The 21,057-nt window shown below is 58.4% G+C and overlaps 2 protein-coding genes across 3 annotated transcripts in view; one reads left to right on the top strand and one right to left on the bottom strand.

Annotated features, from left to right (window-relative positions):
* Tpcn1 (two pore segment channel 1) overlaps window positions 1-3,903 on the top strand; it is a 44,341-nt gene extending 40,438 nt beyond the window's left edge. For both annotated transcript variants that reach the window (XM_070021432.1, XM_070021431.1), the window contains exons 24-28: window positions 416-484; window positions 565-649; window positions 1,307-1,446; window positions 1,607-1,687; window positions 1,999-3,903. In XM_070021432.1, the coding sequence (XP_069877533.1) occupies window positions 416-484; window positions 565-649; window positions 1,307-1,446; window positions 1,607-1,687; window positions 1,999-2,118 (495 nt within the window). In that variant the 3' untranslated portion in view covers window positions 2,119-3,903. The remainder of the gene's footprint in view (window positions 1-415; window positions 485-564; window positions 650-1,306; window positions 1,447-1,606; window positions 1,688-1,998) is intronic.
* A 167-nt stretch (window positions 3,904-4,070) lies between these two features.
* Window positions 4,071-19,112, bottom strand: Slc8b1 (solute carrier family 8 member B1). Its single transcript, XM_070021430.1, has 17 exons — window positions 18,998-19,112; window positions 18,624-18,743; window positions 16,372-16,557; window positions 15,514-15,666; window positions 15,362-15,414; window positions 15,119-15,176; window positions 14,885-15,014; window positions 14,635-14,802; window positions 12,627-12,734; window positions 11,867-11,923; window positions 11,571-11,701; window positions 11,225-11,366; window positions 8,876-8,997; window positions 7,437-7,590; window positions 6,940-7,020; window positions 6,123-6,187; window positions 4,071-4,799 (listed from the first exon to the last, which is right to left on the bottom strand). The coding sequence occupies exons 3-17, from the start codon at window positions 16,495-16,497 to the stop codon at window positions 4,602-4,604; spliced, it is 1,746 nt and encodes a 581-aa protein (XP_069877531.1). The 5' UTR covers window positions 16,498-16,557; window positions 18,624-18,743; window positions 18,998-19,112; the 3' UTR covers window positions 4,071-4,601.
* Window positions 19,113-21,057: the final 1,945 nt, after the last annotated feature.

Genomic DNA, 21,057 nt, shown 5'->3' with positions numbered 1-21,057 from the left:
CTCAGGGCCTGGGCGCTGTCCCTGAGCTGCTTTTGCTCAAGGCTAGCACTCTACTACTTAAGCCACAGCACCTCCTTTGGCTTTTTCTGTGTATGTGGTACTGAGGAATTGAACCCAGGGCTTCAAGCATGCTAGGCGAGCACTCTACCACCGAGCCACCTTCCCAGCCCTCTTTTCCAATTCTTAAACTCTCCTAAGTCCCTTGCTGCTTAAGACAAAGACCCAGCTGTGGAGGCCCAGGCTCCCTCGGCCACCTGGAGAGGGGCCAGGGGTCACGTTCAGTGGGGCGAGGCCCCGCTCCTGTCCCTGTGCTCCCAGGTGGGGCAGGAAGGGCTGGGAGGAGCCGGGGATGCGTGGTGCCGGTGCCTGGCGCTGCCCCCCACGCATGCTCCCTGGCTTCCCCACCCCCATCCAGGAAGGTGTCACTTCGCAGACCTCGCACTGGAGCCGCCTCTACTTCATGACCTTTTACATCGTGACCATGGTAGGTCTACCCAGCCACGCACCCCGCACCCTTGTGGCCCGCCACGCCTCTGACCCACGCCCTCCTTCCCTGCTGGCCAGGTGGTGATGACCATCATTGTGGCCTTCATCCTGGAGGCCTTTGTCTTCCGCATGAACTACAGCCGCAAGAACCAGGACTCGGAAGGTCTGTGCAGGGACTCCCTTGGCAGGCGTTGGCACCATTGACCCGCTGGCTCTCAGCCCCTCTCTCTCTCTCTCTCTCTCTCTCTCTCTCTCTCTATGGATGTCCAGCTGGCCATCTGGCTGCCAGCCACTAGCGGTTGAGCTTGTCTGCCTGGCCTATCCGTCCCGATCTCTTCTTTGCCGTGATGGTCAAATGTTTAATAGCAGACCGATGCTTGTGATCTCATTCTAAAGTCAGCCTGGCACATCACTGAAAATGTGGAGGAGGCCTTGGGTGGCTGCCCTGCAAACTGCCCTTCTCCCGCCCTCCCTGCACTGGACCCGCAGCGCCGGGAATGACCAACAGCTGCACAGGCCCTGTGTTAGGCTGACCAGATAGATAGATGGATGGATGGATAGATTGATTGATTGATTTTGTTTTTTGAGCCAGGGTTTCTCTTTTCTTGGCCTTGTACTCAGAAGCCTCCTGCCTTGACCATCCACGTGTTATCTGACCATTTTCCTTTCGGTGGGAGGCGCCTCCCGGGTCCCCTCTGCTCTTCTGCCCTTCCGATGAGGGCAGGGAAGGAAGGGGCACAGAGCAGGGGCACACTGGGCCGGCGTGTGTTTGGGGAGGGTCGCTGGGCTCTGCGGCTGCCCGCCCCGTTACCCCTTGCAGATGACGGAGGCATCACCCTGGAGAGAGAGATCTCCAAGGAAGAGCTGCTTGCCGTCCTGGAGCTCTACCGCGAGGGCCGGGGGGCCTCCTCCGACATCTCACAGCTGCTCGAGACCCTGGCGCAGATGGAGAAATACCAGGTAGGAGGGTGGGACACGGGAGTGGGCATTGGCCTTGTGTCCTCCTGCTCCTGTGGGTGACACTCGCAGGTGTGGGGGGGGAGGGGTTGTGTGGGGGGGAACCCAGGCTCTGGGGTGGCCGGACCTGGCAACGTATCTAACCATCTCCGCTCTCCAATAGCAAAATTCCCTGGTGTTCCTGGGACGGAGATCAAGGACCAAGAGTGACCTGAGCCTGAAGATGTACCAGGAGGAGATCCAGGTACCCATGGGCACGATGGGAGGGGTCCATGGTCCCCCGAGGCAGGGGCAGGGACACTGCTGCCGGTGTCTGGGTCTCTGGCGGACCCTTCACTTACTCAGGGCAACCTGGTTTGTTGTGAACATCTCCATCTCTTACCCTGAGCGGGGCCGCGGGGGGGGGCAGATGGGGGTCATTGGGGCGCAGGGAGCGCCGCCCCCCCCTTCGGCCTGGACCTGCTGTCCTGTGCCTGGCATTCCTGGCCGGCCGGTGGGGGTGAGGGCCGCTCCAGTGGGGGTGGCCCCGGCTCAGCCCTGCCCCGCTCTGTGCAGGAGTGGTACGAGGAGCACGCCCGCGAGCAGGAGTCGCTTCAGCAGATCGGCAGCCAGGTCGCAGGCCCTGCCGCCCAGCAGCCCCCCCTCAGCCGCCAGCGCTCCCAGACGGTCACCTAGGCACCCCCCCCCCCGCCCGCCAAGCCATCTCTTCTATGCAATAACCCAATAGTGTTACGTTCCGCGGCGCACCGATGACGTGTGCCCATGTGCCCACACAGGCGCAGACTTACCTAGAGACAGAGCAGGCAGGGCTGCACGCCGCCACCGCCTCGCGGTCCTCTCCCCTTGTCTTCCTCCACTCCAGCAGTCGGCCTGGGCCTGGGGGTCCATGGGGTGGATCCAGAAGCCCCCTCCTCAAGAATGGATGGGACCACCTCTGCCCCCCCCCCCCCGTGCCTGCTGCAGCGGCCTGGGGCTCAAGTCCCCACGCGTCCCTCAAGCTCCACGGCCCGCACGGGTGTCTAGCCTGGCCCTCGGGGAAGAACCACTTAGATGAGAGAATCCGAGGCCCCAGGGCAGCCCTTTGGGGACAGAGGGGTAGACACCTGCCATCAGGTCTCAGCCCGCAGTGCTGGGCTGCAGCTACTGGCGTGCCAGTCTGCATCCTGCCTCCCACTGCCCCCCAGGCCCTGGCGGCTGCCAAGTCCCCGGCCTCGGCCTCTGCGGAGGAAGCAGGCCGGAGGCCCAGGACCGGCGGCTTCCGCAATGCGTTTCTCCACCATGTTTCTCTCCACTTACGGCTTAACCTGTTCCAGCAGAAGGGTGTCTGGGGGACCCAGGTCCTGGGGATCTGTGTCCTGGCGCTCATGGCACCCAGGATGGCCGCTCTTCCTGGATTTGGGGCTCAGGGGCCCAGCACACCCAGGGTCGGGGGGTGGGGGTCTGCAAGAGAGGTCCAGGGAGGGTCTCAGCCACCTTCCCCAGCACCCCAGCAGTGCTGGGGTAGGGACGGTGCCCGGCTGCAGAGCAGGCTGGGGGTGGCAGCCAAACGGGGTGTGGGTCAGAGCCATGGCATCTTCAGCCTTGCTGTCCTGATCACGGATCCGGGGATGTGCTGGGGTGGGGAGCTGGAGGGCACCCCAGCCAGCCTGGCTTTCCCCCTGGTTCCTGGGGCTGGTAGGCGGGGTGGGGGGGAACCAGGGACAGCTGTAGAGGAGCGGGCAGAGCTGATCCATGGACCTGAGCGGTCCCCCACCCCACGCCACACTGGCACAGACCCCGGGGGGGGGGGGTAGAAGGAGGGGACTCATGCTCTCTGTAAAGCCCAGCCCTTGTCATTGAGAAGCACTGGTCCTCCAGGACTGGCAGGGGCGACACTGCCCCCATCACAGGAGCGTGGCCGGAGCCCGGGCCACAGCGTTCTCTGCAGAGAAGGAAGTTTGCACAAGCAGGTGCCTTTAGCCTTTGAGCATTGGAACGGGCATTGTGGAAGCAGGAGGAGGGGCAGCCGGTAACCCAGGGCTCCGGCCTTGGACTGAGCATTCTGTGGTCCCAAGGGAAGGGAAGGCAGGGCTGAGGCAGGAGGTGCTGACCGGCCCACACCTGCCCCAGACCTGGGAGCACGGTCCCCCAGGAAGTTAAGTGCGGAGGGCTCAGGACGGGACCTAGCTCAGGCCTCTGGCTCCACTGTGGCTCGGTGGGCCCCCGGGGATGACCACTGACAGCCCCACACCACGGCCTGGGGCGGGGGTGCATAGATGCTGTGAGGGTCACCGCCAGGGGCCCCCCTTCCTCCTCGCTTCCCCTCCCCCACCCCAGCCTTACTCCACACAGGCAGACAATCATTTTGTACAGCTCAGATCATGGGAGCAACGCCACGAGGTTTTGTACATTGTGATTTCTTACTCTAGAAACCCACTGGGTCCGATTTCTGGCATATTAATAAAAGCACTCTGCTTTGTAGGCATGGCTGCTGCCTCTTGACTTGGGGGTGGGGGCGCCCCCAGCCGTTCCTGCCTACCCTACCCCTGGTCCCATCAGGCTTTGCCAAGAAGCCCTGCTGGCGGCCAAGCCAGCACCCGGCTCAGGTACGCAAGAGCCAGGGGTGGTGCATGCCGCATCCCGGGTACTTGAAGCACTGCATCTGTTTTTATTTGCGGGGGTTGGAGGACAGTAGAACCCCTTGACTGCAGAAGGCAAACACACTGCTTCTTTAAAAATCGAGGCCCGGCCACCCACCCTGGGAAGGCCCTGGGCCCTCTCCTTTCCCAGGTAGGCTCTGCTGTGCACAGGTCCGGAGGGCCGGGTCCGCAGCCGCTGTCCGTGTGGCGGCCATTCCCGAGGCAGGGGCGCAGCTGAGTGTTTTGGACACCCGGGGTTCAATAACAGGTTGCCATTCATTCCACCTCCATCTTGGGTTTCTTAACGTGGCCACTGGGACACTCCATATGGGACAGTTCAGTGGCTCACATCAGCCCTTCGCCCAGCGAGGAGGGCCGGGCAGGGCTGCCCTGGGGTGCCGAGGGCTCTGCCATCACTCCACATGCCCGGCAGAGCCGGTCTCCAGGGCCCTGGCGGCCAGGGCTCAGCCGAGGTACACGGTCACCCCATCTAGCTACCCCAGGAGTCTGTGCGGCCTGCACACCTCCAGGCAGCATGGGTCACACGGCCTTCAGATGAATCACCCCGAACTCGGTGAGGAGAGCCACGACCAGGAAGCTGCTGTAGAAGAGGAGCAGGCAGCAGCCGTAGCCCTTGCTGAGCTGGAAGCATTGCAGCGGGACGGAGAGCAGGGAGAGGACGAGGCTGAGCCCCAGGGCGCCGGCCAGCACCCATACCAGCAGTCCGTCCGGCTCCAGCTGCGGGGAAAGGGAGACGCTGGCTTGCTGCAGTCCACCGCTGCCCACCGTGCGGGGCCAGAGGGGACCCGGGGCCCCACCTTGCAGTTACCCAGGTACAAGAGAACTTTCCACAGAGGCCTGGCCCCGCCCTGCTGCTACACCCAGTTAGATGCAGCCAGCCGGATAAGGTTTTAACTACCAAGCACTCGTGAGCTTGCTAGAGCTTTCACGTCCCGTGGAGTACAGCAGAGATGGCAGTTAGATGGACAGAAGGACAAAGCAAGAGTTGAACAGAGCTGGGTGAGCACTGAAAGGCCACAGTTCTGTTTGAATTTCCTTTAAAAAAACAAAACAAGGGCTGGGAAGGTGGCTCAGTGGTAGAGCGCTTGCCTTGCATGCCTGAGGCCCTGGGTTCGATTCCTCAGCACCACATAAGCAAAAAGAAAAAAGCCAGAAGTGGTGCTGTGGCTCAAGTGGTAGAGCGCTAGCCTTGAGCTGAAGAGCTGAGGGACAGCGCCCAGGCCCAGAGTTCAGACCCCAAGACTGGACCCAAAACCAAACAAAAACAAAAACAAAAACAAAAAACCCTCTCCCTCCCTCTCTCTCTTCCATTCAGTACCTGGCATTTTGGATTAGATCTTTTTATTCTAGGCTATTTTAGGCCAACTCTTTCAAGATGCTGGATGGCAGGCTGGGCACCGTGGCTCCCGCCTGTAATTCTAGCTACTCAGGAGGCTGAGATCTAAGGATTGCCATTCACAACCACCCCGGGCAAGAAAAGTCCCTGAGATTTAGCTCCGATTAACTACCAAAAAGCTGGGAGTGGAGCTGGTGGCTCAAGTGGTAGAGCGCCAGCCTTGAGTGAAAGAGCTGAGGGACAGCGCCCAGGCTGAGTGCAAGCTCTCCCCAGCATGTCTTTGTAGGTATCATTTAGGGCCTAAAGCTGAGGCCATCCTGAACATGGGGTGGCCCCTCAATCCAGCGACTAGAGGTCCTGGAAGAGGACACAGGGAAGAAGGCTGTGTAAAGATGGACCCCAGACCAGAGTGGCCAAGAGCCACAGGGACCTAGGAGCCATCAGAGACTGGAAAAGCCAGGAAGGGCCCCGCGTGAGTGCCTGCAGAGCCGGCCCAGCCCTGCTGGCAACTGACCAGAACTCGGCCTCTCGACCGGGAGCCTGAGCATCTGGTTCTCCACGTTGTATGCTGTCACTGGTGAGGGTGGCCGTGGGGAGTGAATGCACTGTGCCGTGTCTCTCCCTGCGTACCGCAGGTGGTGGTTGGAATTCCCTCGTGAGTGCAGGGAAGCGCGTGGAAAGGGATTGCCGCACCTGGCGCTCACCTTCACCTCTGTGTGGCCCCGGGCGATCTGCAGCAGGCAGCCCAGCCCGACTCCCACCAGGATGTCTGCAGCCTGGCTCAGGAAGCAACTGCGCATGTCCATGGCCTCACTTTGCCTCTTTGTCCCCTTTAGTCCAATCCACCATAAGACAGAGGGCCCTCGAGAGGCCCAGGCACCCCCGGGACCGCCCGATGAGCGGCTCCAAGGCCCTCCACTCCACAGGCCACACCACCCCGCCCCATTTGGTTCTTGTTGGAGGCGGGGTCTAGCTGGAACTAGAACTCCCCCTGCCTCAAATCTCCCAAGTGCAGGGATTACAGAGGTGTGCCACCATCTCTGGCTGTGCAAACAGCCCCGGGGTGAAACCGCACCCAAGCCTGCTTTATAGTCTGTTGGGAGCAGAGTCACACTTGACCAGCTGTGTCCAGTCTGCAGCTGTTTTGCACAGCACACATGGGGTGACTCATCGCAAAGAGAGCAGGTGCTGCCCGAGAGCAGGGTACCCACTGACACCATGACACACCCCTACAGGCGTGAGGGCCGCACCTTCCTTCCTGGGGCACCTGGGCTCACCACGTGGCAGCTAACCAGGGCAAAGGCAGCGCCATCTTGAGCGCTTACCAGCTGCAAAGAATCCGCCAGCCCTTGGTGTCTGGTCCTCTCCGTGGCCCATTTCCAGGAGCTGAGGTTCAAGGAACCATAAGCCCTGCCCCAGGTGCTCCCTCTCAGAGAACTTTCTAGACTACCCCAAGGGGCAGGGCACAAGAGCACACCCCTGGCTCTGGGATCCATGACCCCGGAGGCCCAGGAAGGATACTGAAGTTGATGCCACCAAAACAGGCCGAGAATGCCATCCGAGGGTAGCCCTGGCGGGCTAGGGTGAAGTCCGAAAACGCATCTGTGCAGGGAGAGAGGAGGAAGGGAGGGAAGGAGGGAGGAGGGGGAGAGAGGAGGGAGGGAGGGAGGAGGGGGAGGGAGAGAGAGAGGGAGGGAGGGAGGGAGGGAGAGCAGTGAAGCCCCGCCCCCTCCCGCCTCCGTTGGCCAAAATGGCTGCTGTAGCTCAATAAAGGAGTGTGCGGGGTAGGGGGCGGGGACACTGTGACGGGCTCTGGGAGCACTGAGTTTGGGGCCCGGGGACCTCAGACGGGTGACCTGATCCAGGGGCAGCTGGCGCCATCTCCCCTACAGCCCCAGCAAAAGGGGCAGGGCAAAATGACAGCAGACCGTGTGCACACCCTGAGGGAAGGCACACGGGGCTGGGGGCCCGGCCGGCGGCCCAGACCCCACAACGACACTGGCTGTGCCTCGAGTCACCTCCAATGCTGTTCCCCCAGGCCAGCAGCGTGAGGCCCAGCACCGTGTTGCTCAGCCGGAAGACCACGCCCAGGGAGCGCAGCACATTCACCACCTCCGTGGCCGCCGCGTTGATCCACAGGGCGCTGGTCAGGAAGCCCAGGAAAGCAAAGAGCTGTGGAGGGACAGAAGCCTCCTAGCACCAAGGCCGGCCCCCACCAGGGACACTGCCAAGCCCTTCCGTAACCTCCTATAACCGTGCCTCGCCTCATTTGTAACAGGAGTTCACAGGTGCAAAGTCGGTGCTTGTACGCAGTAGGTGCTCAATAAAAGCTCAGCTCATGTCTTGATTCTCCTGAATCTTGCTATCTCCTGCCCCTGGGCACCTGTCCATCGTACACTATGAGGGGGCCACTTGCTGTAGCCCTTTTCACTGCCTCGGTCACTGAGTGAGTGTTTTCGAGGGTGAGCTCCGTGTCATAGGTTGGAAGTTCGCCAGGACACTGGCTGGAGCCATTTTCTAAAATTCATCACATGGTTGTAAATTCAGCCTCCCAGGGGTTGCTGCATTTGTTTATAGAGTTTTGTTTTAAAAAAAAAATTGGGGGGGCTGGGAAGATGGCTCAGTGGTAGAGTGCTTGCCTTACATGCATGAGGCCCTGGGTTCGATTCCTCAGCACCACATAAGCAGAAAAAGCCGGAAGTGGGGCTGATGCTCAAGTGGTAGAGTGCTAGCCTTCAGCTGAAGAGCTGAGGGACAGCGCCCAGGCCCAGCTTTCAGGCCCCACAACCGACCAAAAATAAATAAATAAATAAATAAATAAAATTAAAAAAAATTGGGGGGAGCAGGGGGGGAGCAGCCTGGCATTAGTGGCTTACTCCTTTAATCCTAGCTACTCAGGAAGCTGAGATCTAAGGATTGTAGTTTGAAGCCAGCCCAGGCAGAAATGTCCCCATGAGACTCTTATCTCCAATGAACCACTCAAAAACCAGAAATGGAGCTATGGCTCAAAGTGGTAGAGTGCTAGCCTTAAGCAAAAGAGCTCAGGGACAGTGCCCAGGCCCTCAGTTCAAGCCCCACAACCACCACCACCACCATCAACAACAAAGCTGGACTGGAGGCATGACTTAAGTGGCAGAGCATCAGCTGTGAGCAAGCAAGTTAAGCAAGTGTGAAGCCCTAAGTTTAAGCCCCAGTAGCAGCAAAAAATAGATAAGTAGATAGATACCATTCAACCGTAGGCTTTAAACAGGTGAACTGCATGGTCTGTAAATTATACCTCAAGAAAATGAAGCTAGTTCCCCCAAAACAAAACTTGGGACAAATCCCCAAGTTGAAGGTACCCTTGCCATGGTTGCTAGTGACCCCTTGACAAGCCTCCTGGAGATGCCCATGGGCACCTATGCCCAGCCCCCCACCCCGCACCCCCTCTCCCAACCCACAGAGCTGGGACCCTCACCCAGTGCAGCCTGGGGGGCTCACTGTTGGAAGTGGCAAAGAAGGTCACTGTGGCCAAGCCTGTGCCCACAATCACCACCACGGCCCAGATGGGGACGAGCCCGCCGATCTCATACACAGCGTCTGTGGGACAAGAAGGAGATGGTGTCTCTACTTACACCTCCCAGAGCCCCAGGCAAGATGGGCGGGCCTGGTGCAAATACTCAGAGGGAAGCCCAGCGAGCCTGGATTGCTTGGCGATGAGGTTAGCTCCCTGTATGCCTAGCCCTGCCTGCTGGCATTTCAGGGAGGAGGGCAGAGAAACTAGAAAGAAAAGATAGGCACAGAAACAGGAAATGGCTAACAGGGAGGAGGGCAGAGAAACTAGAAAGAAAAGATAGGCACAGAAACAGGAAATAGCTAACACTACCTTTACACACACACACACACACACACACACACACACACACACACACACACACACACACACACACACACACACACACACACACACACACACACACACACACCTTCATGGCAGACATCACCAATCAACCATGATGCCTCTGTCCAATGAGCTTCAGGAAGCTCCCTCCAGCCAGGCATCACCAATGGATGAACTCTCAGTGGGATGAAGGTGCTGATCAAACCAACCTTGCCCACTGACAACCAGGCCAGCTCCTGAGCTCTTGCCATGCCACTCCACAAACCAACCTCTGGACAAGCTACAAAGATTCTACAGGTCTCAAAACACTGAAAGCCTACTGCTGGGAAGAACATTCTAGAATTCTGAGCCTACTACGCTTTTCAGCACCAAAGGCAATAAACGTCTCCAAGGCCCAGATCCATGCTTTGAGCCCTTCCTCTTGTCCTTCCTGGGGTCTGGCTCTCAGGCTGTCACCTCTGTGAGCACAGAGGGGCTGGATTCACACCCTGTACGCAGCACCCAGCAGGTGGCTGGCTTCCAGGGGCAATTCTGAGATCAATGGACAACCCCGAGTTCGTTTTAGAAACGAAGCCAATGTCCTGCTAATGGAGGTAAAGCAGCTTCCTTTTTTTTTTTTTATTTCAATAAATACTATTTTATGCAATCAGAGCCACAGAGGCATTGTGCCTTTTCTGTTCCTCCCCCTTTAAAATAATTTCTTTTAAAGAGCTAAGAAAAATATCATCCAGGCCTGGCGACACACGCCTGTCACCCAGCACTCAGGAGACTGATGCAGGAAGACCACAAGTCCCAGGCAAGCCTGGGCTACATAACAAGACACTGGATCAGAAAAAAAAAAAAAAAATGTTGGGCTCCAGTGCTCACACCTGTAATCCTAGCTACTCAGGAAGCTGAGATCTGAGGACAGTGGTTCAAAGCTAACACAAAAGTACCTATGAGATTTATCTCCAATTAACCACTCAAAAGTGGGAAGTAGAGCTGTGGCTCAAAGTAGTACAGTGCTAGCCTTTAGTAGGAAAGCTCAGGGACAGTGCCCAGGCCCTGAGTTCAAGTCCCACGACTGACAAAGAGAAAAAGAAAAACCGGGGCCAGGCTCAGGCAGTTTGGCCCTGATTTCATTTCCTCCAGGCACTAACTCCCACCCTGGCTTGCTGTCCCTGCCCAGATGACAGAGAGGAGCATCAGGAAAGCCTCCAGGGAGACAGTACGGAAAACCCTGAATGGCAGGAGTGAGAGGCCTGAGCACAGAGGGCGTCTCCTCCGTCACCACGAGGCGGAAGGGAGAAGCCGGCCCTCCCAGTCCAGTGCAGTGGGGACAGGAAATCACCTGGTCAGGTGACACGAGCCCAGCTGGTCCCCGCAGGGCAGGGAAGGCCAGAGAGGATGTGGGCTGCGTATGTGTCCATAGGCCCCCAGGAATCAAAGGACCCCCTGAGAATCAGAGTGGTCCCCGGGAATCAGGCCGACACCTTCTAGAATGTATCCTGGATCTTGAGATGCCATATCTAGATTTTTTTTTTTTTTGTCGGTCTTGGGGCTTGAACTCGGCCTGGGCGCTGTCCCTCAGCTCTTCAGCTCAAGGTGAGCGCTCTACCACTTGAGCCACAGCGCCGCTTCCTGTTTTCTGGTGGTTCATTGGTGATAAAAGTCTCACGGACTTCCCTGCCCTGGCTGGCTGTGAACCTTCATCCTCAGATCTCAGCCTCCTGGGTAGCTAGGATGACAGGCGTGAGCTACCATGCCCGGCCCAAATCTAGAATTTGATATGGAATCTCAACATTTTTCTTTCCTTTCTTGCTTGCTTTTTTTTTTTTTTTCTTTTTGCTTCCTGCACACAAGAAATGCTTGCTCTCTACCCAGCTTCTGTGAAGAGGAGGGCTGGGGACGGGGAGGGCCTGGGAGGGCTGGGGTGGCGGGACTCACAGGCTCCGGACTGCAGGGTCAGGACCAGGACCAGGGGGCTGATGACCAGCTGCAGACAGTTGAGGGGCCGTTTCCAGTTCCGGTCATCTCTGTCCGGGTCGACTACGGGCACGGTGAGGAGCAGGAGGACCTCCACGGGCAGCTGTGTCAGTGCGGGAGGAGGGTTCAGGGAGGAGGCGGAAGGAGGTGCTGGGAGGGGTTGTGCACTCCTATTCTCTTACTGCCCGGGATCAAAGTGAAGATGATGTCGCCGGCATCCTCTGGACGCCCCTGTGCCCGCAGGCTGAGTTGCAGCCCGGGGCCACTGTGCAGTCACAAAGCCAGAGCCTGGCTCCCCACCCCGTACCTTGAGCACCTTGAGCAGTCTCCAGGACACTGACTGGTTTCTCCACTTCTGAGAGTCCAGCGGGCTCAGGGCCTCCGCCAGGACCTGGGCCGTGCTATTCTGGTACGTGAACAGCGGCCGGTACTCTTCACCTGTGCCGGGCGGAGCAGGTGGCTGTGACTGGCCCCATCTTCGAGGGACCCTGCCCCCCCACCTCCAGCGACGGCTCAGCCCAGGTGGGGCAGGTTTGGAGCACCATCTTGTGGACCAGGGGTGTTCCCATTCCCCCCCTCTTCTCCACCCCCAGCTGAACTCACCATAGTCGTAACTGTTGGTGTTGGATGACACCCGATCATCCTCTGAATCTGACAGTTCTGCAGGAAGCGGGCAGCAATGACCCCCAGCCCCAGAGCCCACGACCTCCTGGGACTAGGGGACTCCCCCCTCTGCTGGGGATGGAGCCCAGGGCTTCACACAGGCTGGGCGCCTGCTCTGCCCTGAGCTGCTCTAGATTTCTCAGCAACCTCTGCGCGTGCTCAAGATCATCCCCGATCAGTGAGGCTGCTGAATGGCTTCCTCCTTCCTTTCCTTCCTGTCTGCCTGCCTCCCTCCCTTCCTCCTTCTTTCCCTCCCTCTCTTCTTCCCTCCTTCCTGTTGGTAGTGAGGCTCAAACTCAGAGCTTCATGCTCTCACTTGGCATTTTTGCTGAAGACTGGCGCTCTACCACTTGAGCCACACCTCCACTTCTGGCCCTTTACTGGTTCCTTGGAGATGAGAGCCCCATGGATTTTCCTACCCCAGACTGGCTTCAAACCTTGATCCTGCTCAGATTCTCAGCCTTGTGAGTGGCAAGGATTACAGGTGGGCGCTACTAGTGTCTAGTCATAGACAGTTCTAAGCAAGCTGGCCCTGACGGGTGGACAGAGATGGGGGTCAGGACCAGAGGCCGGGCCATGGTGCGGGGAGAACACTAGAAAACGCAGGAAGAGAAGAACTCGGCAGGGAGCACAATGGCCTAGGGGACAGGCGACAGCGGTGCCAGGCAGGGAGACACCCGGTCCCCGTGTCCTCTCTTACCGGGAGTTCCTGGCATGGAGTAGACCAGGGACCTTCTCCGCTGCCGTTGATAAATCCAGGTGCAGAGGATCACAGTGAGCACGTAGAACACGTAGAGGCCCAGGTAGCCTGTGGAGAGGGGCCGGCTATCACTGACCCTGTGGCCCGTGGGCCTTCATGGGGTCTGCCCAGTGTCATCTGAGCAGGTGAGCGACCCTCTCCTGTACGCTCTCCCCTCCTTCCTGCCTTTCTTGGCCATCTCCCCTTTCTGCTACCTCAGGATGCAGACATCGCGGAGGAGAGGCTGGTACCCAGCAATCTCCACACTTCCACTCAAGGGCTGAGAGGAGTTCACCCCAAGCGTCAGAGCACAGGAGAGAATAGGGAGGGTTTGGCTCTGGTGGCTTTCTTCCCTGTGGTGCCCTGTCCCTGGCAGGCCTGGAACCTCTGTGCTGGCAGCCAGTTAGCGGACTATGTTTGTAGCCAGGCTCCTGCAGGCAGAGGTGGCACTGTTAAAATCAAGCCCAGTGGCTCACGCCTGTAATCCTAGCTATTCACGAGGCTGAGATCTGAGGATCATAGTTCAAAACCAGCCCAGGCCAGGCGCCGGTGGCTCATGCCTATAAACCTAGCTACTCAGGAGGCTGAGATCTGAGGGTTGTGGTTCAAAGTCAGCCTGGGCAACAAAGTCTGTGAAACTCTTATCTCCAATAAACCACCAGAAAACCAGAAGTGACACTGTAGCTCAAGTGGTAGAGTGCTAGCCTTGAGCTGAAGAGTACAGGGATAGCACTCAGACCCAGAGTTCAAGCCCCACGACCGACAAAAAACAAACAGCCTATAAACCTAGCTACTCAGGAGGCTGAGATCTGAGGGTCGTGGTTCAAAGTCAGCCTGGGCAACAAAGTCTGTGAAACTCTTATCTCCAATAAACCACCAGAAAACCAGAAGTGACATTGTAGCTCAAGTGGTAGAGTGCTAGCCTTGAGCTGAAGAGTACAGGGATAGCACTCAGACCCAGAGTTCAAGCCCCACGACCGACAAAAAACAAACAAACAAACAAAAAACAGCCCAGACAGGAAGTTCTATAAGACTCTTATCTCCAATGAACCATCAAAAAAGTTGGAAGTAGAGCTATGACTCAAATGGTTAGAGCACTAGCCTCGAACAAAAAAACTCAAGGACAGTGCCCAGGCTCTGAGTTAAAGCCCCAGTATTGGCATACACACATAGAAAGAAAGGAAGAAAGGAAGAAAGGAAGGAAGGAAGGAAGGAAGGAAGGAAGGGAGGGAGGAAGGGAGGAAGGAAGGAAGGAAGGAAGGAAGAAAGGAAGGACTGATGGACGGAAGGGAGGCAAGGAGGGAGGGAGGGAGGGAGGAAGGAAGGAAGGAAGGAAGGAAGGAAGGAAGGAAGGAAGGAAGGACTGATGGACGGAAGGGAGGCAAGGAGGGAGGGAGGGAGGGAGGGAGAAAGGAAGGAAGGAAGGAAGAAATCAATCAATTAGGCTGGACACCGGTGGCTCATATCTATAATCCTAGCTACTCAGGAGGCTGAGATCTGAGGATTGAGGTTCAAAGCCAGCCCAGGAAGAAAAGTCCTTGAGATGTTCTTCTCCAATTAACCACCAGAAAACTGGAAGTGGCTCTGTGGCTCAAAGTGGTAGAGTGCACTAGCCTTGAGCAAAAGAGCTCAAGGACAGTGTCCAGGAAGGCCCCAAGTTCAAGCCCCAGGACCGACAAAAACAAAAAGGAAAGAAAGAAGAAGAAATGATAAGGCAAGGGGTGTGGCTCAGCTATAGAGCGCCTGCCTAGCAAGTGCAGGCCCTGAATTCAAGTCCTAGTACCAGTAAGAGAAAATGATGGATCTGGGAAATGGCCCCCATCTCCGCCTTCCCCTTGGTTACCTGAGCCTGGCTTGCCCCGCCCCTCCCGGAGCGGGGTGGGGTCTCCGTCACTCACAGCCAATCAGAGCGCCTCCCCCTCCCCCAGAAACCTTGCGGGGGGGGGGGGGGGCCAGCCCCGCTGCTCACCCAGGGCCCACAGCAGCGTGACCCTGCCGTGGTACAGCGCAGTGAAGGTCAGGAACACGGCCGCCATGTAGAAGGTGATGTCCCTGAGGAACGGCCTGGACGCGGCCGTGAAGGGGCGCAGGATGGTGATACCCCCGGCCACCACGGTGGTGACCAGCACCCCTGCACCTGCAGGGCGACAGGGCACGGTGGGCTGGGGCTCAGCCGCCCCTCTGCGCCCACCCCACCCCCGTGCCGTGGCCACACTCACCAAAGAGAGCGCCGATGGCCAGGCTGGCAGTGCGCGGGTCTGCGAAGGCCACCAGGGCACTGAAGACATCGGGGGCGCCATTCCCGAACGCCAGGAAAGTGACACCATGGGGGGCTGCGTCAAGGAGGCTCTGTGCCAGGCCGTCCCCTCCCGTGCCCTCCCATGCCCTTTGCCCCCCCCCCCCTTCCTCCACGAGGGCGTTGGAACCCTGGACCACACGGGGAAGAAGGATACTGCCACGTTGTGGGACAGCTTGAGGGTGGTGGAAATGGCCGACAGGTTAGGACAGAAACTAGGGAGGGAAGCCCAGGGTCAGCTGACCGTGAAGGACAGCTTCGTCCCCCCCCACCCCCCCATGCTGGAACCCAAAGCGCCCCCCCGCCCCCCCCCCCCCCCCCCCCGCCAGATGCTGGCCTCTTGGGATTTCCCTTTCCCATGGCTAAGCCCGATTAGAATGCGCGCAGAGCCGAAACTCACAACTTCGCCGCCGTCACTCCCAGGATGAGGAACAGGTAGAGAAGCCAGAGCACCTGGGAGGGCCCACAGGGGTGAGTTATTTCCCATGGTGGGTGGATGGGGGGGGGGGGTCCCTGGCCTCCTCAGCCCCAGGGCCCGAAGCTGGGACTCACGTGGAGGGTGACAGCCAGAGGGAGGAGGCCTGGAGGGAAGTGGCAGAAGAGGCCTTCCAAGTAGTCCAGGTAGCCGCCCTCCGTGCGGCAGTCGGGGTTGGTCCGGATGAACCCGCAGCGCTCAGACACGTTCAGCGTGCACACAGCGCGACACTGCGGGGAGGAGTCATTTCTTGAGTTGCTTTGAAAGCGCATCCTGGTGCCTCGGCACCGTTCGCGCACACAGCAGGCGCTTGCCTGCACGTAGTAGGTGCTCAGAAACATTCCAGGACTCTGGCTCTGCTACCAACCCCCCCCATTGGCCAGCTTCACCTCCCGACCCTCCGAGTCCCCATGTCCTCATAAGACCAGATAGGACTGGGAAGAATGTGGGGAGCCCAGCACCATGCCACCTCAATGCTCAGGAACCCGGACAGACCCAGCACAAAGCCAGGGACCACCCCAGTTTCCCTGCCCCAAGAGGCAGCACCACATAACCACAAACCACTTCCCCTTCTGTGAAATGGCTCAAAGGGCAGCAAGCGGCCACTTGTTACCCCGCGCTTAGATTCATGATCTCTGCCAGAGGAGGTACGGCTGGGAAACCCTGGGCTCACGCTGGGGGCTGTGGTGTGGGGGGAGGGGAGGATGCCAAGAAATCCCGGGGACCCAGGATCTGCTGTGTCCTCTGCCCCCTACGGAGCCTGAGGGCACGCTCCTACCTCCAATCTCCCCATGCTCCTCCCATGGGGCCAGAGCACCCTACCTACCCTGGAGCCTGGGCGAGCCCTCTGTCTTTGTCGGTGTCACAAAGACAGGCACTTTCGTCCATGCTAAACACACAGTTGTCCATTGCACAGATTCACCCTGGATACTCACGTCTGCCATGGGGGTCTGGTTCACACCTGAGCCTGGAAACTGGGAACCAATGTGGACGCTTGTTGACAGGTCTCCTGTCCCAGATGCTGCCTTCATCACCAGCGGGTCCAGCCATCTGCTAGCCATCGGCCCCGGGGCCTGACCCTCACCCCGGGCTTTCCTTTCACGGGCCAGGCAGCTGTAGCTCTAGGGTAAGGCCGGACAAGGGGACAGTGTCACTGTGAGTCCCAGGACTCAGAAAGGTCATTTCCAAGATGGAAAGTCCCTCCTCCCCCACCAAAGGACCGGATGTAGAAGCCCACATCACCAGGGCATCCCTTCCCTCAGAGGACCAGGGCCGGTGTATGGGGTGGGCAGGTGGTGTCACCCCCATCCTCAACCCCCTCCACGTGTCTCTAGCTGGGTGCCGATCGCTCACGCCTGCAATCCCAGCGACTTAGGAGGCTGACATGGGAGGATCTGTGTGGAGCCAGCTGGGGCAGGACAGTTGTGAGATTCTTATCGCCAGCTCACCAGCAAAATGCCAGAAATGGAGCTGCGGCTCAAGTGGTAGGGTGTCAGCCCTGAGCTAAAGAGTGCCCAAGCCCCAGTATCATCACAGAAGCAAAAACACCAGGCATGTGCATCTCTAGGGCCAGCAGAGAGAGCGTCTGGGCCACTGCCTCGTCATGTAGCCTGTGGCGAGGGTGGAGTCCCGGAAAGAGCTCAGCAGTACACTGAATAGTACACCTGGCCCACAGGCCTCCAGCCTGAACCTGGGAGAGGTTGCTAAACCACTGTCTCCGTGCACGCTCAACAAGTCCACCAGGAATCTCATTTAATCCCAGCACTCCTACTTTACAACTGGGGAAAGTGAGGCACGGAGAGGCCAGGGCCTCAGCTGCCTCATCTGACTTCCCTCAGAGCAAAGCTGCTCCTGCAGCTTTTATGGAGGAGGGGTCAGCACTAAGGGTAGTTTGGCAACCTACCCCATGGTCACACAGCCAGAAGGCCACATAGCCAACAACTGCTCCTCTGGTGAGGAAAGCTGGTGAATAATAAGTTGGTGAATAAGGAAGTTGGTGAATTGCTCAAGGCCACCGAGCCTGGGACCAGAACTGGGATCCAACGTCTGCCACTTCCCTCAGCACAAAAGGGGGTTCCATTTCTTCTTTAAAGAAAGTCAACTGTGCTGTGCACCGGTGGCTGACGCCTATATTCTTAGCTACTCAGGAGGCTGAGATCTAAAGGCAGCCCCAGCAAGCAGGAAAGTGGGTGGGACTCTCATCGCCACTAAACCACCAAAGAAGCCAGTGATGGGAATCTTTCTTCTCCTCACTCCCTGTTGCTCCCCTCTTGGCCCATTCTTTTTATGAATCCAAAGACCTTTACCCCTCTTGGTCCATTCTTTCTATGTATTCAAAGATACTAAGAAGGCTCAACTCCCACCCTGTTTCCCAGGTGCAAACAGATACCAGAAAAAGCCACCAAAGATAAGTGAAGACTGCTGGACTCCAGCAGAGCAATCTCTCTAAGCCTGGCTGTAAGCATTCCATCCTCCCTAGACCTACTGGCTTTTTTATTAGCCTCTGCCTCCTTGCTCAGACCTCATAAAACCCAGCTCCTGTCCCAGCACTACCTACAGTCTGTGTCCCCTGCTGCTTTCTCAACCAACAGTCCCGCCTGTGGAAGACTGAGTCCAGCCTGTTTCCTTTCTTTCTCCTCCATTTTCCTAACAGCTAGAAGTGGAGCTGTGGCTCAAGTGGTGGAGTGCTGGCCTTGAGCAAAAGAGCTCAGGGACAGTGCCTAGGCCCTGAGTTCAAGCCCCGCCCCCCCCCCCCCACACACACACACGCCGCCTGGAAAAACTCTGCCCAACTTCATTTCTTTTTTCTTTTTGGTTTTCCACATGATCTATGGACTTTGTTTTTGGCGCCGGTCCTGGGGTTTGAACTCAGGGCCTGATTGCTGTCCTGAGCTTTTCCCACTCAAGACTGGATCTCTACCACTTGAGCCACACATCCATTCCTGGCTTTTGTTGTTGTTGTTGTTGTTGTTGTTGGTTAATTGGAGACAAGAGTTTCAGAGCTGAGGCTGGCTTCGAACAGAGATCCTCAGATCTTGAAAAAAACCAGTTTAAAGATTTTGTTGCATTAGGGTCAGTCTCGGCACAAACATTTCTGAGTCCTGGCGGCTGAGGGGAGGAGAAGGAGGGGACCCCGAGGGAGAGGGGGGACCCCGAGGGAGAGGCGGGACCAGGGCTCGTCTCTCACCTGTGGGGGGGGCGGGGTGCAGCGTCCCTTGGCCCCCACTCACGGTGGGGGAGCGCAGGGGTCCCGGGCGCTCCGCGCTGTGCAGCCTCGGGGAGGTCACTGGGCGTCTCGGGGCCTCATCTGTGAAATGGGCACCGCAGCCGCTCACGGGCCGCCCGTGGCGTCCGCGGCGCCTCCTGCGAGCGTGCACGTGCCCGAGCCAGGCGCCTGGGAAGGGGCGCAGGCCCGATCCGAAGCCAGGGGGACCCCCGGGGTGCGGGGGGCGCGGACCTGCGGCCCCGTCCGCGCGCTCCCCCGTCGGGACCCGGCTGAGGAGCTGAAGTTGGGTCCCAGGCCGGCGGCGCAGGGGTGGGGGAGCGAAGCCTCCCTCTTACCTCGGACCAGCGCCGGATCTGCCAACTCCGAGCCTCCACCCGCCGGGCCTCGCGGCCTCCCTTCCTTGGTCCCCGCCGATGGCGCGACCTTCCGGGGCCGCGGATCCGCCAGCACGCCCGCCCCGCCCCGCCGCTGCTCCCCGCGGCTCCGCGGCTCGCGAACCCGCCGCTCTCGCCCCGCCCGGACACGCCCAATGTCGGACACGCCCCCGGACACGCCCCTGAGCGTAGCCACGCCCCTCCTTAAAGACACAGTCCCGAGAGCCTTCAGCCTTCCAGCAGAAGCTGAGGTGCCTGTGATCATGTGCCGCCTTCGTGAGGGGAGTGAGGGAGAGAGGGGTGTGTGATGGCATCGTGGGAGCCCCAGCTCAGGACTAACACAGAGTGCAAGATGCCACCTGTGTCACTGTGTTCCCCTTCCCCCATGGGAATGGCTCCCTCAGCACTGCCCAGGCCCAGCACTGGGGCACCCACAGCTAGATCCACATATAGGAATGGCCAGGCCAGCTCTGGGGTCAGCTGCCCTCTGACCCTGTCACATGCTGCCTGGGGAAGTGCTCCAAATCCGCTGAGTTTGGAGTCAAAGTCCTCCTCCCCTTGGCTCGGCCCTGACTCTGCAGTTCCGAGGTCCGGCCAGGGGCTTGCCACAAGGTCAGTGGGGCCGGCAGCCCCTACCTCTCCACGTCCCAGGACTGGGGTCTAATGAAGGAGGGGGGATGAGCACGCTCAGAGGGCCAAGACCCCCCGGAACAGGACAGGGGGACACTGTGGCCAGGAAGGCAGCTTCTGGTCATGGCGCTCTGGTGGGCGACACTCTGAGTTAGAGTTGTTTTTTTCAGGCTGGGAAGGCTTTTGCCACCATAGACGAAGCCAGCTCACGTCAGAGGGTGGGACCAAGGCCTTGTACTTCAGTGACAGAAAGGCCTCTATCCCAGCCATAGCTCCAGCCCCTTGGGTTTATAATACGTTTTTAAGGCAGAGGATCTGTCCTGGAAGCCACCATCCTCCTGTCTCTGGCTCTCTAGTGGCTGGGTTTCCAGCCTCCTGTCACCCTGCTTAGTCATGGGTTAGCTACGGCTGCGTTGCAAGCCATCTACCACATTAAAGGCCTAAGGGACCAAACATCTTTCCTTTCAGAGGGTCACGGACTTGGGAGGGGCTTAGCTTGAGTAGCCAGGTCTCAGGTCCTTCCTGTGCTAATCAGATGGGGGCTGGGCCATGTGGAAAGACTGCTTGGATGTTTGTATGTGTTTGTGTAGCCTGGAGCCTCTCCAGCTGAATTCCTGCTTGCTTAGCACTTGGCAGTCTTGGGGCATGCTTGAGGCCCCTCAGGGGTCCCAGGGCAGAAAGGAAGTTCTGTGACCTTGTCTGGCTGGTTGTGGCAGTGACTTCGTGGGCCACTTCTGCTTCTAGCACAGTCATGGGTCCCCTCCCCCCAGCTACCCCAGAGGAGACAGAGTTCTTTCCGTGGGAGACACATCAAACCCTATTCCAGGAAAAGCCAATGAGATGCCAAGATCTTTTCTTTTTTTTTTCCTCTTGTGTCAGTACTGAAGCTTGAACTCAGAGACTGGGAGCTGTTGCTGAGCTTTTATGCCCCAGACTAATTGAGCCACACCTCTGCTGCTGACTGGAGATAAGAGTCTCACAGACTTTCATGCTCAGGCTGGCTTCTAACCGTGATCCTCAGAACTCAGCCTCCTGAGTAGCTAGGAAGAAGGCATGAGCTACTGGTGCCTAGCTGGATGCCAAGGTCTTGGTTGTATTTGGAAAGTACAGCTGCCAGCAGAACTCAATCACAGGATATGTCTAGCTAGCACAATGAGCAGCAAAGGGGAGCTATATTTGGGGGGGGCAGTAGGGAAAAGGACTCCCCACATCCCATTGAGTGAACAGCAGTGTATAGCATCACACATGATTGGGGGAGGTGAGGGAGAGACAGGGTCTTGCTATGTAGCTCAGGCTGGCCTTGAACTCATGATCCTCCTGCTTTAGCCTCCCAGAGTCTTGGATCATGAGTGATTGCCATGCCCTGGGATCCTGAGGATATCAGCTTCTTA

This window comes from Dipodomys merriami, unplaced genomic scaffold, assembly GCF_024711535.1.
Source record: "Dipodomys merriami isolate MVZ:Mamm:240054 unplaced genomic scaffold, mDipMer1.0.p SCAF_142, whole genome shotgun sequence".
Taxonomy (NCBI): domain Eukaryota; kingdom Metazoa; phylum Chordata; class Mammalia; order Rodentia; family Heteromyidae; genus Dipodomys; species Dipodomys merriami.
This window is presented reverse-complemented; position numbering and strand designations above follow the sequence as displayed.

Excerpts from the sequence above, each read along its gene's own strand:
- Slc8b1 (XM_070021430.1), bottom strand. The coding sequence starts at position 16,497 with ATGGCTAGCAGATGGCTGGACCCGCTGGTGATGAAGGCAGCATCTGGG. Across the intron at positions 12,735-14,634 it reads CACGCTGCTGTGGGCCCTGG|GCTACCTGGGCCTCTACGTG; the intron begins GTGAGCAGCGGG and ends CCCTCTCCACAG. Across the intron at positions 11,367-11,570 it reads GACTGCTCAAGGTGCTCAAG|CTGCCCGTGGAGGTCCTCCT; the intron begins GTACGGGGTGGG and ends GCACTGACACAG.